Here is a 17,457-nt window from a genome sequence, read left to right as displayed (position 1 = left end):
TTTTCCAGCCGTTCTCGCCATGATATCAGCCGGAAGTCCCAGAATTCCTGAGCCATTATGGGCGACTTAGGAATTCTGCGAGTTGAAGACCACAAGTCATAAAAGGGCTATTGTTCTCCACTCCTGAGTTAGATGGTTCTGTGTGAAATATAAGGCAAGAGTAACCAGAACCCGGAGTTCTGAATTGTATTACTTTAATTCATTTTTGGTGCTGCCTGACTTCAAAATGATTCTGGGCAACACCAGAGTTACAACTAATTTGCAACTTGAATAGAACAGAACTGAAGGGTGTATGTGGGTATATGGCAGTCATATGAACATCCTTTTGACACACAAAACATATTACTATTCAGGTAATCTCTGCGCTTATTTCTTCAAAGGCTTAATTCTTCAAAGAATTCTTCATTTCTTCTTTATAGTCTTCTCAGCTTCAGATATAGCTTGAAAGTATTATCACAATTTACCCTTACATTAAACATTAATGTTTAATGAATGTGTACTCCCTATTAAACTAATTTTTCTGGAACCGTCATACCTACAGCAAGGATTAAGTTTTTTCATTTTCTTCATTTCGTGCTAATGATCTCCCTGAGCACTGTAAATGGTAAGCTGTCAAGAAATTAATAATTCCTGAAAAATGCTTCTTTTGAAAGAACTGCTTGTGTAAGATATTTCTCTTTGCATAAGCAAAACTTATGAAAGCTTTGTGGCTACATAAAATAGCTGTGCTTGGGGGTTGGTTCATGTCTCCGCCTGTTAAATGGGTTTGTCTTTCCATAAGGCATAGCTGGAGTTCGTCTACAAGACAGGACAAGATGAGGTGGGGAAAGAATGCTGAACTTTTCTCATTAGCTTCAGTGCCACCAATATGCTTGATTGATAGATTTAAAAGAAAGCAATAAAGGTTGCAGCTGTTAGATATCATGTAAGGTTTATTTCATGGAAATGTTTAAAATGTTCTTTAAAAAAGGAAATTGAATATATTTTACTTCTTAAAAATGATCACTGAAGTACTAACCCCTTCTCTAATTTAACAATTATATATTATATAAATTAAATAACAATTAGACAAGTGTATAGAACAATTATTATTTCAACTTTAAATCAATGTCCCAAAATCTGCTTATTTTCTTATTAAAAATTTTGTTGCTTTTATGCTGTCTTTCAACAATTAACCTCAGGACAGTTAATAGCAGAGATTAAAAATGAACCTGACTATTTTAAAGCTGCCATTAGAAACCTATAGAGATGAAATCAATATTAGTTCTGAAGAAAACGCATTTCACAATTTGGAATTGATAAAAGATCTTTCCAGTCTGTCTCAGAAAGTGGACCTTTATAAATAGGCCCCGTTTCAAATTTAATTTTTAATCTATCTCATACATAAAATGATAAGCTCATACAATTGTGCATTAGTTAATAGCTGCATTTTGTACCAGTTGGCTCTCTCTGGAATCTGTTACAGGAAACTAAATATAAACTACAAAGGCTCTCATACTGTTTTGTGCTTATGTAGTGAGAGAGTTGAACCAACAAGGCAATAAAGATGCTATAGGAGGCATAGTAGGAAGAAAAGGCAAAAATAGCATCCTATATATGTTGCATGTAGTACATACAAATTAATTATTATTAATTATTATATCAGCTCTTTCTTTACTCTGGGCAAAACTTTACAATGAGAGGTACGTAATCATGGATTCTTTATCAAGGGATGCATGTTCACACTTGTTTTGTCTAATATCACTGGAAACTTCCTTTCTTTTCCCAAAGTAAGAATACATATACTAGATTGGCCAAATAGTAGTTTCTTGATTTGAATTATGATATCTTGAAGTATCTTGATATAGAAAGCTGGTGTGAGTCTTTTATTAGGCTAATATTTTTTTCTCATTTATTTCAGAGGAGGCCTGAAAGAAAATGATGTGATTATAAGCATTAATGGACAACCAATAATTTCTGCCAATGATGTCAGTGACATTATCAAAAAAGACAGCACACTCAGTATGGTAGTACGCAGAGGGAATGAGGACATTATTGTAACAGTTATTCCTGATGAAATTGACCATTAGAGACATGAGCTGGATTTCATGCTACAAGCAGGCACTGGACTGTTTATATTATCTCTGTGCTGGTACAGAAAACAGTAGATTTTGACCAACTATACAACTATGTTTAGTGGTATTGTATTGCTAAATAAAGTAATTTTTCAATAGGTTAAGTGTTGAAGATAATACTTCAGCTATTCTTACTGTGTACTTTGTATTCTTTGTGGAGTCCTTGGTGCTCTTTGAGCTACAATTCAAAATAGACAATAAAAAAGCTAAAAGAGACTAGAATGCATCTTCTCCAGCAGCCTACACCCAGATAAGCAGGGTTTAACACCAGAAAAACAATCAAGCAGAAAGTAATATCCTACTCCAGGATCTACCAAGGAGAAAACTTCATTTCTACCATACAAACTACTCTATGTAAACAAGGAACAAACTCCACAGTCGCTAGCACTGATGATGTTATATAGTTACGTAAGAAACAGATGCAAACAAGCATCCAAGCTAGAGATCACCAAGGACTACAGTTGAGCTCCATATATTATTTTTTATGTATTTTTACTCCATCATCCATTCTAATCTGCAAGGTAAACCACCTGTATAACTTACATTGCAGTATTCCATTCTTAGTAGCTTGATATTTCCTGAAATACAACTGTTAACAATATAAAAATATTGGAAATAAATGACTTGTACACATGCAAGTCCTGAACCTATGCTGATTTTTTTAAAAAAAACCTACTGTAATATAATTAAAGCACTTTCACTTATATAATGTGTTATTGCTGATAAAAATTTGTTCTATTTTTTTAAGATAAAGGCTAGTTTGAAGATGAAATACCATTGATTTTACTATATACTATGTAATGCACATGCACAAACATTCTTGCTTACTCTATTAAGCCAATGCTTTTATTCATAATTTTCATATAAAGGAGCCCATTACTGTCCCTTGATAGTTCCATCCAGGATGTACTATTGTGAATGTAAGAAATATAATAGGCTCATGGTCTACGCTTTTTTTTTGTCATTGTACAGGATGTTCTCTAATTGAGTTGACTTTTACATAGTATCAAAGGCCACTGATTTGCTTCATCAGCAGCCTAACCTTAATAGATCAATGTGAAGTCAGCTGATGGTTCATTCCAGATCTGTGAGCTATTCATGTGCTTCCTCAGTCAATGCATAACAACATAATCTTCCAAAGTCAGTGTACTGAAATTGGAGAAACGCACAGTTTACATTGACAATTTATCAAACCACTAATCTATAGTTTTATGGAAAGGCAATTACATCCCAAGAATCATTATGTACTATGATGTGCAAATATATGAAAACTTTCTGAGAGAAAACCAGCAATGACTAGTTTGTAGCTGAAGATGATTAACTGGTTGGAAAGAATTCTGCCATGGAATATTTGATCAGTCAGTGCAAAATGACTAAATTAGTAGATTATTTTGACTTGCCAACTAAAACCATTTTTGCAGGAACTTCCTGACAATTTTCTGTCAAATCTTGATAGTTCCTGCTTCAAGTATTCTCTTTATTATCATTTCCAGCTGGGTTTATGGCATATATTCTATTTAGATGCAATAGGCTGTATGCCTAGGACATACAAAATTATTTGGGCGTACAAAAATATCAATAAAAATAAAACAACAAATAACAAATTGAAAAGCCATACTATACATCCTATCAGTAAACATAAAAATGTAATAAATAAAAATGAATAAAATAATTAAGGGATTGTTACTCCTTATCTGCCACTTATTACCTGGAACTTTTTAAAAAATAGATCCATGGAATATCTTTATAATTCTGATGATCTGGATTATTCCAACAGGAACCCACATGTTTAGGCCCAACAGGATCTTGATATACCCCTGGCTGGATTTGTATCTTTTCCCAAGGAACATGCAATAACCTGGGAAATGCTGTTTAACATCTGCAAAATTTAGAAATGCACTTGGGAAATATTTAAGACAAATTTCTGGAATATAGATGTACTGTAAAAGTTTAGAATTCCTAAAAAAATCTAAGAGGGAGTTGATGTTGAATCAATGAAAATGAGAAGATTGGCGAAGGGGTTAGGGGGAAGAACTGAGTGAAAAAAAATGGGAAAAGTCTCTAACTTGTGTGTCTCAACCTTAGCAGTTTTCAGACGTGTGGATTTCAAGAATTCCCCAACCCTAAAACTAATTCCAAATGTGTGTAAATTTTGCTTCCCTGAATTTGGTCATTACAAAATGTTCGGTAATCAGCCTTAATATTATTATATATTATTAATATCCCAATTAATTGGCAACTTACCTGTTAAGCAAAAGTTGGGTTTGATCCAAAACCTGTAAATGGAGATAAATTGAATGTTCAGAAAGAACATGTATATCATTAAAAAAAGCACAACAAAGAATGTTCTTCCATCGTCTCAGAAAGCTGAGATTGCCCAAAGATCTGCTGATACATTTCTATAGAATTGAGTCTGTCATTTGTACCTCAGTAACAGTTTGGCACAGCAAACAAAAAGGGCAGGGATAGACTTCAACAGATAGTTAGGACTGCTGAAAAACCAATTGCAACCAGCCTGCTTTCCATTAAAGATCTCTATACTGCACGAACCAGAAAGAGGGCTTAGAAAATATCTATAGACCTTGCATCCTGGACATAAGCTGTTTCAACTTCTCCCCTCAGGAAGCTGTTATAGGGCATTGCATGCCAAAACAACTAGACATGAAGATAGTTTTTCCCTCTGTGCCATCACTCTGTTGAACACCTAATTCCCACAGCATAGGCCTAAAGATATTTACCCATGTTGTAGGCTGTATTGTCAACTTCTCGTCTTTCTCATCTCATCTTTCCTACCACCTTCTCCTTTTGGTATCTTATGATTTATCACTTCTTGTTTGTATCTTATGATTAATGATTGTAACTATGACTTATGATGTATGACCTATCACTTTGTTGTTTGTATGTGCTCTGAGAGTTTATGCACCAGAGACAAATTCCTTGTGTGTCCAATCACACTTGGCCAATAAAGAATTCTATTCTATACAATTTTAAATCATCACCATCATCTTTCAAAGAACTGTAAGACCATAGATCTTCTGAGAAGGGCCTATGGCTTGCTGGGAAATTCTTGGACTTGAAGTCCATACATTAGAAAGTCACCAACATTGAGACACACTGTCTAAATCCTACAGATGTGCCTATGGCAAGGAAGCAGCATTTTCTCTTGTTATAAAGCTTAAACTATCTAGACCATGTGATGGTCTGGATGTCCTGAACCTAATGCAGAAGAACTTATGCAGTAATGGCAATTTGGACTGTGTGGAAATATTACTTCCCCTGAGTTTGGTCATTACAAAATATTTAGTAATCAGACTTAATATTATATATTAATTTCAACAATATTACAACTAACTGTAACCTTACCTGGCATTCCAGTTGGTCTCAATCCAGACTCTGTAAATGGAGATAAATTGAGTGCTCAAAAAGGACATGTATATACAACTTTAAAGAATCATCATCACCATCATTGTCAGTTTCACCATCATCTTTCAAACAACCATGATGTCCTAAGAAAGGACTATAGGTTCATGGTCGAGAAATGCTTCACATCAGAAACTTTCTGATTCACTTCTCAGTTGATTTAATTTAAAGACGAGAAAGCAAGTGATCAGTGTAACACTTTTGCACGAGTCTTTAGAAAATTCCTGCCAGGGATAATTTATGATGGTGGGACAGATAAATAAGTGCCTTGACTTGTAGCGGCTTTCTATATCAGGAATGATCTTTTTTACAGGATCAGTCCTGCGTTCCCTGTAGGGAACAAGACACTATCTCTCTGAAAATCCCTGTGAAAGTAATGAAGCCAACCCTTTATTATAATATTTTAAATCTTCCACTAATATGAAAAATATGTTTCAGCTAAGATTTTGGGTATGGATTTCTTGGAACAAACAAAGGAAACTATCAAGACAGTAGCTCCATTCCAACTAAAATCAGGCGTGATTTGCTGAGCAATGATGCATGGCTTAGTCATAATTCTAATAATTTTAATGAAAGTTAGTCATTACTTAGTTGGTTAAGACTCATATGGTTTAGGTAAAAAAACAAAACAGTCTGGTTAATTTTTTAGAAGACTCAAAATTCTAGCCTGAGCTGATTTAATAGCAAAGCAAACTTGCTTAGAAAGATTGCTCTTATTCAAGACAACGTAATGGTTGCAGCTATGGAATCGCAAAAAAGGTCTATGGAGACTTTTCTGAGATTCCAGCTAAAAAAAAGTAAAAGTGTTGTTCAAACTGTTATCACAAATAGCTCCTCTTGGGCTTGAAAATTGATATTAATTTGAGAAAGATCTGTAGACAAAAACTTTTATCATGCTCTCAGTGTGATTCTATTGATGCCATGTATTTTGACTCAAATAATACCCATGGAGCAAAAAACTGCGGAGAACTCCTTCTGCAGACTAGACAGGTACACATTAAGGACATTTACACTGAACAAAACCCTTTTTCTGATCCATCTCTAGAGAACTCTGATTAGATATTAACAGACGTTCATTGCCAATGAATCTGTGATCAATTCTAAACAAAGAATTGTTGATGAAAAAAACAAAAACTAAATTGCAGCTGAATATATGCGCCAAAGAAAGGAGAGCTACTAGTAATTCGTGAAGCTTTGCTGAACATTAAGTAGCATTTTAAAATTTACCAAAAAAGAGAGATTATTTTTGAAGTTATTTTTAACATTTTTGCATACACCATTTAATAAATGAAATGTTCAATCTTACTAACTGATATGCTCAATAGTTTCAAGATGATGCATGATGATGAGCTATGCACTGTGAATAACTGATAATAATAAATGTAGAAATAAATAACTTGACTAAACAATACAAAATCTCCTGAAGAAGAAGGATGACGTGCAAAATATATCTGAAAATTTTCATAAAGCAGAAGAAAATACCTACCAGAGCATATAACAACAGCATCGTTGTAATTTCCACATGTCGCAGGACGATATTTATATGGGCATGACAATAAATAATCTTCCGACCCAGAGCAATCTACTTTAGTCATCAAAGGGCCGCCGTTCCCTTTACCAAAAGAGCCATCGCTCAAGGCAGAAAGAGCAGTGCCACAGTACAGTTCATTGCAGACAACCTGAGCATCACTTATGTCCCAAGCTTCACTACAAACCACATTTCTCCAGTTGCCAAAATAAGTGACTTCAACACGACCAGCACATCGGTGTGGGCCACCCACCAGCTGCACAAGCAACACTTTAGCAGATAAGGAAAAAAGGCAAAAACAATTACTGTCAGCACAACTGATTATAGACATATTTTCAAAATTAAGAAAAATGCATAAGTTAAGGTTTTGTTTTTCATCAAAAAGAGAGGAATGATGGGAGCTGAATTTTAGTCAATTCAGGTAGTCCTCGACTTACAACCACAATTGAGCCCAAATTTTTTGTTGCTAAGTGAAACAGTTGCTAAGTGAATTTTGTTCCATTTTATGTCCTTTCTTGCCTTTCTTTCTTGGTTGTTAAATGAATCACTGTAATTGTTAAATTAGTAACTCGGTTGTTAAATAAGTCTGGCTTCCGTATTGACTTTGCTTGTCAGAAGGCCGCAAAAGAGGATTACAAGACCTCCGGACACTGCAACCGTCATAACTATGACTCAGTTGCCAAGCATTTTAATTTTGATCATATGGCCGTAGAGATGCCATATAATCGTAAGTCTGAAAAACGGTCATAAGTCACTTTTTTCATTGCCGTTGTGCCTTCGAATGGTCACAAAACGAACTGTTGAAAGTCGAGGACTCCCTGTAGTCAGGAAAGCTATGATCATTTTTAAAAGAGAGCTTTGGTGTCATTGTGACTTTTATTATTATTTTTTTAAAGTTGCGGATAGAAAACAAGTTGCAACCTTTTCAACAAGTTTACCGGATTATGGGAGGTCTGGAAAAGGTAGGGAGAGCGATGTGAAAAGATCTCAGGAGGACAGGCAAACTGGGTAGAATCTGGTGGAAGACTAGACAAGCAGCATTGAGAAACTAGAAGAGAAGCAGCCAGGGATGAGGAAAGGCCAAACAAGGTGGGCTGGGCAGGTGCAAATAAAAGAGAGGGATTGGCCAGAAATAGAGTAGCAGGTAAAGCAAAAGGGGTTAGGTCAGCAGGGAGGGAGAGGAAGAGAAGAATAGAAGAAAATATATGTACTGTAGCTCAGAATTGTGGAGTAGATGGGGCTCATCCAAGCTCAGAGAAGACCAAAGACTCCAAAGAGAATGTCGGAAAGTCTCAAGGACTGGAGGATTTGTGTGGTTCACTGGATACTCCATCAAGTTATATGTGACCCACAGGTCTTATATTTTGTAATACTTAATACATCTTTATGCTTTTAATGTGGAACTCTTTCATATTTAATAATAATTCTTTAACATGCATGCTACTCTAGAGAGAGAGAGATGTAGTTTAATAGGGGTGAGTTCTCTAAATTGCTTTTAAGAAACAGTAGTAAGTTTTATCAAGTTATAAATCCATAGTACCCTATTCCTTAGAGAATAGAGAGTCACAAAAATTAGGAAACAAGTAAAATTAGGATGAGATCACAAGCAGCTCACTTCCAATCTTTATCTGAATGAATCAACTGAACTAAAATGTTGATTACATTCAGAGGTTTTTCATTTGCTGAACTTTGTACATTCATAGTTTACTGAAAGTTTTAAAGAAACTTATTTCATGCAAAATATTTTAAAAGCTCCTGTCTTTTGTTTAAAAGAAAAGACCCTAAACACAGACTCACCATCTCCTTCTGTTCCAGCTGGAAGATATAATAAAATTTGATTATTAAATCTGCAATCTATTTACATCTACATCTACAGATAACACACACATGTGCACAAAGAAATAAAACAATTTCCCTCTTCACCGCAATAAAGTTCAACGTCTTCAGATATTGTCAGGTAATCAAATATTTAACAACATCACATGATTGAGGTTGTGCAATGTACACTAAAAACTAAAACAGCTGGTGAATTGCAATAGTAAAAGGTCATGCAAATACTGAACTTTTTAGAACTTTGTTTAAATTCCGGGTTTTAGTTTTCTATAATTAGATTGATCTAAATAGGACTTTTGTCTGCTGAATCACTGCATCTGCTGCTGCTAAACTGTAACTCTTTTCTTTTTCATTAGCTTTTGTGAATGAAATATAGCAGGCCACTAGCTTTCCTAGTGGAAGAATTCGCTGAAATTCATCTTTTTTTGTTCACATAAAAAATAGATTTTGTTTTAGAAGTTGGAAGTAACAGAATAACAGTGTTGGAAGGGACCTTGGAGGTCTTCTAGTCCAACCCTCTGCTCAAATAGGATGCTTTATATCAGTGTTGGCGAACCTTTTCGGCACCGAGTGCCGAAACAGGAGTGTGTGCACACACAGGGGAGCACTGTAAACTGGAAGAGCAGCTTCCAGGTGCGCACATGGGGGAGTGTCGGAAACTGGAAGAAGAGCTTCCCAGTGCACACATGCACACCGGAGAGCTGCTGTTCCTGTTTCGGGTGCTCCTGCACATGCAAATACCAACTGGCCATGTGCATGTGTGCGGTGGAATCTGGAAGAGCAACGGGTGATGGCTGGTGTGCCTGGAGAGATGGCTTTGCGTGCCACTTCTGGCACACGTGCCATAGGTTCACCATCATTGGTCTATACCATTTCAGACAAATTTTTGTCTTATCTCTTCTTAAAAACCTCCACTGTTGGAGTATCCACAACTTCTGGAGACAAATTGCTTCTTGTTCTTCCTTCAGTTGGCTCCTCTTCATTGTAGCAGCCTCTTAAATATCGGAATATTGCTATAAAATCACCTGTAGTCCTTTTTATTAAACTAGACATACCCAATTCCTGCAACCATTCTTCCTACATATTAGCCTCTAGTCCCTTAATCATCTTTGTTGCTCTTCTCTGCACTCTTTCTAGACTCGAGTGTCAACATCTTTTTTATATCATGGCAACCAAACTGGATGCAATATTCTACGTGCTGTTTTACCATGGTGTTATAAAGTGATACTAACACTTCCCATAATCTTGATTCTGTATCTCTGTTAATAAGTCTAGGCCTGTGTTTGCTTTTTTGGCAGCTGCGGCACATTGGCTCATATTTAAATGATTGTCCACTAGCACTCCTTCTGTATCTTGAGCTTATCTTTTGGAGTATTGGCTATTCCTGCCAGCTTGGTGTCATCTACAAGTTTGATGGGTTCCCTTTCTATCCCCTCATATAAATCATTAAAGAGTACTGGGCCTAAGACAGAGCCATGGGCTCCCCCACTGCATACTTCCCTCTATATATATAGAAGCAGTACCATTAAAGACTACACATTGAGTGTGGTTGGTCAGCCAGTTACAAATCCATCTGGTAGTGATGCTGTTTAACCCACATTTTTCTATCTTATCAAGTAGTAGGTTGTGGTTTATTTTATCAAATGTCTTACTAAAGTCCAAGTAAATTATATCCACAGCATTTTGCTGGTTTGCTAATTTGTCATCAAAGAATAAAATAAGTATTGTCTAGCATGATCTGTTTTCGCCAAACCCATGTTGGTTTCTGATTATGACTTTGTCAACAGACTTCTATCACTGGCATGTTAATTTCATACTTGTTTGCTTTCTTCATTTGGTTCTGAGCAATGCACTTTACTTTTGAAGGTAGAATAATCATATCTGACTAGAATTTCAGAATTTTGAATTAATCATATCCATAGTAATATCTACTAATGGTTTTATTCATACTCTTCCCTAAGAGCTATACTTTATGATGGTCTTAGTTTCATAGAACCTGCAAAATCACAAGCATTCAAAAGTTCATACCAAACTGTGAATCATTAATACTATTATTGTGAAGACTTTTAATGTAAAAATATTCCCAAAGTAGCCCTTTGCAACCTATTTCCCACCAGTAGTGATGAAATCCCAAAAAACTGGAGGATACTCGCTTTGATAAGATGCTTCACAGTTTGGTACATTATTATTATGCAAGAACATACAAAAATATTCATAAAAATGAAAGAGAAGACTTACATACCTGGTTTATACTTTTCATCTGTAAAAAAAAACCGTTTTTATAAAATTAAAGCATTAATGATTAATTAATCATTACCACATGGATGTTGTTTAAACTTTTTTATTTTAAGATCTTTGCTTCAGATACTGCTTAGCACAAATAGTAAACTGAACTGAGGGAAACAAGATAAGTAAGAGAAAAAAAATTACAGATACTTCTTGGTTAATGACTGCCTTGTTCAGTGAATTCTCATGGCACTGGTCCTCAAACTTGTGGCCATCAGAACATCTCTGCAGTCACATGATGACAATATGGGTGCTTCTCAACTGGCATGCATTTACAATGGTTGCAGTGTCCCACAATCACATGCTTGGTATCTGTGACTTTCATAGCCAGCTTCTGACAAGCAAAATCAGTGGGGAAACCTACAGTAAGTTGCAAGCCATGATCACATGATGTTGCACAGACTAATCTCTTAATTACTGAAGCAGTAATTAATTAAGAAATTAAGCTGGGCACAGTCATGTAATGTTTCATTAAGTGACTGCATTGTTTAGTATCAGAGTTGCTGTTTTCTATTGTGGTGTGTTAAGTGAGACTTGCTTGTGTTTTGTTCACTGAACCTGTTTAGAATGGCCTTCAAACTCAGATCAAATGCCAGCACTGAGCAAATTGAGCATATCATGATTGCTCTTGAGATTTTAATCTTAACATGATTAGTGTTTGAGACTCTTCTACAGTTTATTTCTGGATTGTATAGCAACTGAAAGAGTAGGAAATGTCAATGACATTAGAGTTGTGGAATGGCATTGTTCTACACTGATGAGCTGAACAATTAAGAATGACCATTTTATGTAATAAGGTTTCATCTTGCTTAGAATTTAATCAGTAATTGCTCAAACAATGTTTGAAATCCTGCCTTCACAAAGAAGAATTTGATTATACCAGACATTCTCAAATAAGCCTCTGCCATTCCTAGGGGACAGATAAATTATCAGAACTTCCCACACGATTCTCTCTTTTCATATGTTCATAGTTATCCAAATATTAGCAGAATGCCATGGGAACTATCATGAAAAAGGCAACAACCAATAGACCATACAGTATGCAATAGGGGATATGTGGAAGGGCCATTCAAGATTTGCCTTCAGCTGCTTGTTCTGTTTCTTCTTTCTAATCATCTTGAATAATTAACTAAAAATATCACTAAAAAGGTTGCATAGACATTTGAGGAAACCCAGATTTCACATACTTTAGTGTAACATTTGGTAAGACACTACTAATAGTTTAAACTAGGATTCTGTTAATAACAGCAATTGGGACTAATGTGTGCAGGAATTGCCCACTCTAAGTCATGCTTTATGACCACCCCACTTTGTGACAGAAATTCTGGTCCCAATTTCCATTGTAAGTGAAGGAGTAGTTTGATCACCTTGAAAGTTCAAGTGACTAATTTCCTCCTCTGTCATGGCCCCCAACCAGGGGTGAAATTTAAAAATTTTCCCTACCGGTTCTGTGGGCGTGGCTTAATTGGTGGGTGTTCGTTTATGGTCAGGTGACTGAATGGGCATGGCCAATAATAATAAATAATAAAAATAATAAAGTATACAAAACTTGGGAGCGCACCGGTCTACCTTCTTTAAAAATAGAGGCGTCAGTCTACCAATTGCCTTTTATTGGGAGGCACCGGTCTACCATCTTTAAAAATAGAGGGCTACCAATTGCCTTTTTTTTGGGTTGCACCGGTCTACCTTCTTTAAAAATAGAGGCACTGATCAGCTGTAGTGCGGCCCTTTGCAATGCCGTAGCAGTCATTTAAGGCCGTTTGCAGCTATATCACCACCGAGAGCTTCAGGGAAAAGAAAAGAGGAACAGCGAGGCTTGGGCAGTGGGGAGGGGCAGGGATTTTTGCTACCAGTTCTCTGAAATACCTGCCTCCATCGCTACCGGATCTCATGATCCAGTCTGAACCGGGAGCATTTCACCCCTGCCCCCAACCTCTGAAAAAGAATAGATAAGAACAGACTTCTCTCTTCTAGGGTTCCAGAAAACTTTTAAAACCTGGCTTTGTTCCTAGGCCTGGGGTTGATGTATCAGCATTATTGTGCTTTTTGTTTGCTTTTTGTTGTTTACAAGTTAGTTTTTCTTTAGTATTTTAGTTTTATGGATTTTCCAATTTTGTATGCCGCTCAAAGTCTAATGGATTTGGGCAACTAATACAACAAGAAACAATAAAATAGATATCTGTAGTTATGGAACCATCTTATCCCATGAGTGCTTCTACAGCAGGGGTCTCCACCCCCCCAGTCCATGGACCTGCATTGGTCCGTGGCATGCCAGCAACCAGGTCTTGCAAACAATGTAAGCAGCATGCAAAAACACACTCCCTCTGGTCCGTGGAAAAACGTTTCTCCATAGAACCAGTCCCTGGTGCCCAAAAGTTGGGGGCTGCTGCTCTACAGTACTATTTAGTGAATAATCATATTGATTCCACACTTCCAGTAAAAATCAAGACTTAAGAAAACCCGCACATACCTGTGCAGAGAACAGTAGCATCTTGTTGATGATTGCAGTTATGCACATCCCATCCAGAGTTCTCACAATCCCATAGAAGAAATTCATCTCCTTTGCATTGTACGTCACTTAAGACAATTTTGCCTGAGCCTGAGCCAAATTTAGGCCAGGACAGGGCTTCTACAGCATTCCCACATCCTAACTGTTGGCAAACGACCTGAGCATCTTTTATATCCCAGTTGTTGCCACAGACAGTTCCCCAGGCTCCTTCATAATACACTTCCACACGTCCTTCACAATAGTTGTACGTGCCGGCAAGTCTGAGAGACAGTCCTATGCAAGACCAGAGTGAACAGATTAGTATTATTTACATCTGGAAGTGAAAAGAATAGAGTAGGTTTAGTTCTTTCATTTCACAGAATAGACTTCCCTGATTCTGGGTGTACATCAAGTATCCTGAGAATTCTAGGAATTATAGTGCCAGCATCTGGAAAACTATCATACTGTATAAGTACCTTGAGACTGAAAATTTCTTCAAACACTACTTTAATGCAAAGTGAGTTTTAAATTGCAGAATAGTAGGCATTTATATGTATTTATTTTTAAGGAAGGGTAGTAGAAAACTCAGAGAAAATTCCAACCACTTACAGTAAGTACTTCCTTTTCCCAAGCTATCCTGGAAGTGCCTTATTTTTATTTTGCTTTATGTTCGGTGACAAACATCCAAGTTTCACATCTCATTCTAAGCTGAATTCTCATGTTTTACAATTGCACAGTTCTGTTCTACATATTTTTGCATGTATTTCTGATTAACAATAATGTTTTGCAAGAAATTTACTCAAATACAAATCATTTTTGAATGTCATTAGCACCAATATATATGCTTCCTAATCTGTGCTTCCTTAATATAAACATTTGATGGACAAATAGGATAAGAATATGGCATTGCAATTCAATTTTCACAAGCAATTTTCACAATACAATTTTGAACAGGCATATTAGATTAAAAATACAAAATAATAGAAAATTTTCATTAAAATGTGCACCAGACTAATTTCTTCCCAATATCTAAATGAGAATCTTCCTGTGATTGATTTTGATTATGTGTTCGGGGATGTGATATAAAAGAAAGTTGTGTTTTTCAAAGGGAAATTTTTGCCTTTGCAAAAAGTACATTTTCCTTAGACGCTCATTTTACTTTACTAAAGATAAGAAGGTATAAAATATAAGATTTATATATGCTAAGATTAAAAAAATTTTTTTTTAGTTTAGTTAGTCTGACATTCCATCAGACTAACCTAGTATTGTATACAGTCACACTAACCTGGAGTTGGAGGCGTCGCCGTGGTAGATAGAGCTGACACTAAATTGAGATTTAAAAAAGCATATAATTCAATAATTATCACCATCATTGCTATTATGATAATAATTTCCAAATGCATTCAAACCCTTTGATTGCCCTGTACAAAGAATACTGAATTCATACGCAGGAACATTGACTGAAACAATCAAAATCTGGTTTCCTCAAAATTAAGGCATAAGGCATAGTTCCACAAGGGGGAGCTAAATCTTTACTTTTAGTACCTGTCCAATGTAAAAAAATGGAGAGCAATCCATTATTATTATAGTAATATAATGTTAGGGATCCTTGCCATATTAATACTTGCTGTAAAAGTCGGTCATTAGAAGTAAAACCAAAAAAATCTACTGAAACCCAATACTCACATTTTGTGCTTGCACTAATTCAACTAGAAATTTATATTTGTAAAGCTACCACATCCGGGTGAAAAAATATCTGGCCAACTCCATGATGGCAATTAAAATGCTCTATACATTCCTTAGGGACATGGTGGCTCAGGGGCTAAGATGCTGAGCTTATCGATCAAAAGGTCAGCAGTTCAGCGGTTCAAATCCCTAGTGCTGCCGTGTAACGGGGTGAGCTCCTGTTACTTGTCCCAGCTTCTGCCAACCTAGCAGTTCGAAAGCACATAAAAAATTCAAGTAGAAAAAATAGGGACCACCTTTGGTGGGAAGGTAACAGCATTCTGTGCGCCTTTGGCATTGAGTCATGCCAGCCACATGACCATGGAGACGTCTTCAGATAGTGCTGGCTCTTCGGCTTTGAAATGGAGAAGAGCACCATTCCCTAGGGTCGGGAACGACTAGCACGTATGTGCGAGGGGAATCTTTACCTTTACCTTATACATTCCTTGCTGCCATCTTGTGGTTGCCGGAATTTCTCCAGATCAGATATAGTAGTCCAAAATAAATCCAATTGGTTTATTCATTTTGGATTGCAATTTGATTCCCATCTTTTTAAAAAATAATTGAATCAGATGGAAATAAATAGCTTTTACTGATAAATAAGGTTTGCAAGCCAATTATCATGCAAAAAGGTTTATTTCAAAACTACTTTTTATTTATCGCTCTTAACAGTGGCTCCTGTCCAAAAGTAGCCCTAAATTTCAGTGGTAATATTTAATACTATTTTTATATTTCTAAGCGCTTTAATTTATACAAGAAGTTAACATTGGATTTACCATTAATAATGATAGGATTAGCTTTGTAATACCCCAAATCTGGATACCCTGGATCTGTCTTTATAGTTCAAGGGAGATTGAGAACCCGAGATACATCATGTTATATTATATTATTCAGTTATTATATTATTGAACTAACAGACATGGTGCACCTGATATATTTTATTCTTTTCATTTTATTGGCAGATGCAAATACAGGTTTTCTGTGTGGCTAAATATTGTGCTATAGTTTATTCTGGACTAATCAATGATAATAAGTTTTCACTGACTGATTGCCTACAGAGTCTGGAATTTCCTCCCTACCTCCCTCTGAACCCCCCTCCCTCCCTCCCTCCCTCCCTCCCTCCCTTTCTTCCTTTCCACAAGTGGTGATTCCCAAACCATCAGTTAGTCAATTGCATGCAAAATTGGTGAGGTGCAATGCTCCATATTTGAACAGCATTTTTAATCGCTTTCACGTGTCATTAAACTAATAAAAATAAATACTGGGCGTAAATAGAACAGCAGTAGTAGGGAAAGACACTAATCATCTCTTTTCTTGTTGCTCCCTTTTTTTTTCTTTTTTGCAAACCCACAGTTCCCCAAATCTGCTAGTCCCAATTAAAAGCAAATTTGGGTTTCTGCTGGCATGCCACTGTTATATTGGTAACATATGCAAAGGATTTCACAACTTCACCAACTGGGTCCTAGGTACAGCAGACTTACACATTTACCGCCTGAATTTCCTCTTCTTAAATTCAAAGTCTTTAAAAAGTATTAAATGCCACCATTAAATAATAAAATAATAAAACTGTTAGCCCTTGTGCAATCATATCAGGATGATCATTGGCAGTTAAATCTGCTCTTCCCTACTCCTGATGCTAATTTCATTCTAATCTTTGCCCTTGGAAAACTTTCCACCTTCCAGAGTTCAGTATAGATGTATAGTAGGTATGTTACCTGAGCCAATATCCTGAAATACTTCTGCAATTAACATTAAAAACAGGGTGGGTTCCATGGCAGTATACATTCTTCTGGGTCTTTTCCTTCTGTATAAAGACAGTTTGGGTTCTTATATACATTGAGTGTCTAAGGGAGTGGCTTACTGTTTCTTTTGCCAATAATAAAAGAAGAAAAGAACGAGGTCAGTTAAAACACACTCTCTCTCATACACACACACAAACACACACAAACACACAAAGACAGCTGTATCCTTGATCACTGAACAATACATTTTTTTGAAAGTTTGCTTCCTGAAAATCGTTTGGTAATTATGATAGACCCCTTCCAACTGAATGCAAATATAAT

General features: G+C 36.2%; 2 protein-coding genes across 2 annotated transcripts in view; one reads left to right on the top strand and one right to left on the bottom strand.

Annotated features, from left to right (window-relative positions):
* HTRA1 (HtrA serine peptidase 1) overlaps positions 1-2,765 on the top strand; it is a 44,663-nt gene extending 41,898 nt beyond the window's left edge. The window contains exon 9 of the mRNA XM_058187764.1: positions 1,901-2,765. Coding sequence (XP_058043747.1) covers positions 1,901-2,069 — 169 coding nt within the window. The 3' untranslated portion in view covers positions 2,070-2,765. The remainder of the gene's footprint in view (positions 1-1,900) is intronic.
* LOC131200660 (deleted in malignant brain tumors 1 protein-like) lies at positions 2,586-17,198 on the bottom strand. The gene is made up of 8 exons (XM_058187770.1): positions 17,110-17,198; positions 14,955-14,993; positions 13,652-13,963; positions 11,138-11,155; positions 8,860-8,877; positions 7,021-7,332; positions 5,478-5,507; positions 2,586-4,390 (listed from the first exon to the last, which is right to left on the bottom strand). Exons 1-8 carry the CDS (start codon positions 17,177-17,179, stop codon positions 4,362-4,364), a joined length of 828 nt encoding a protein of 275 aa, XP_058043753.1. The 5' UTR covers positions 17,180-17,198; the 3' UTR covers positions 2,586-4,361.
* Between the last annotated feature and the right edge of the window lie 259 nt (positions 17,199-17,457).

Source organism: Ahaetulla prasina, chromosome 6, assembly GCF_028640845.1.
Source record: "Ahaetulla prasina isolate Xishuangbanna chromosome 6, ASM2864084v1, whole genome shotgun sequence".
Lineage (NCBI taxonomy): Eukaryota > Metazoa > Chordata > Lepidosauria > Squamata > Colubridae > Ahaetulla > Ahaetulla prasina.
This window is presented reverse-complemented; position numbering and strand designations above follow the sequence as displayed.

Excerpts from the sequence above, each read along its gene's own strand:
- LOC131200660 (XM_058187770.1), bottom strand. The coding sequence starts at position 17,179 with ATGTATACTGCCATGGAACCCACCCTGTTTTTAATGTTAATTGCAGAA. Across the intron at positions 13,964-14,954 it reads GGCGACGCCTCCAACTCCAG|GACTGTCTCTCAGACTTGCC; the intron begins GTTAGTGTGACT and ends GGTCTTGCATAG. Across the intron at positions 5,508-7,020 it reads TGCTGTTGTTATATGCTCTG|AGTCTGGATTGAGACCAACT; the intron begins GTAGGTATTTTC and ends CTCCATTTACAG.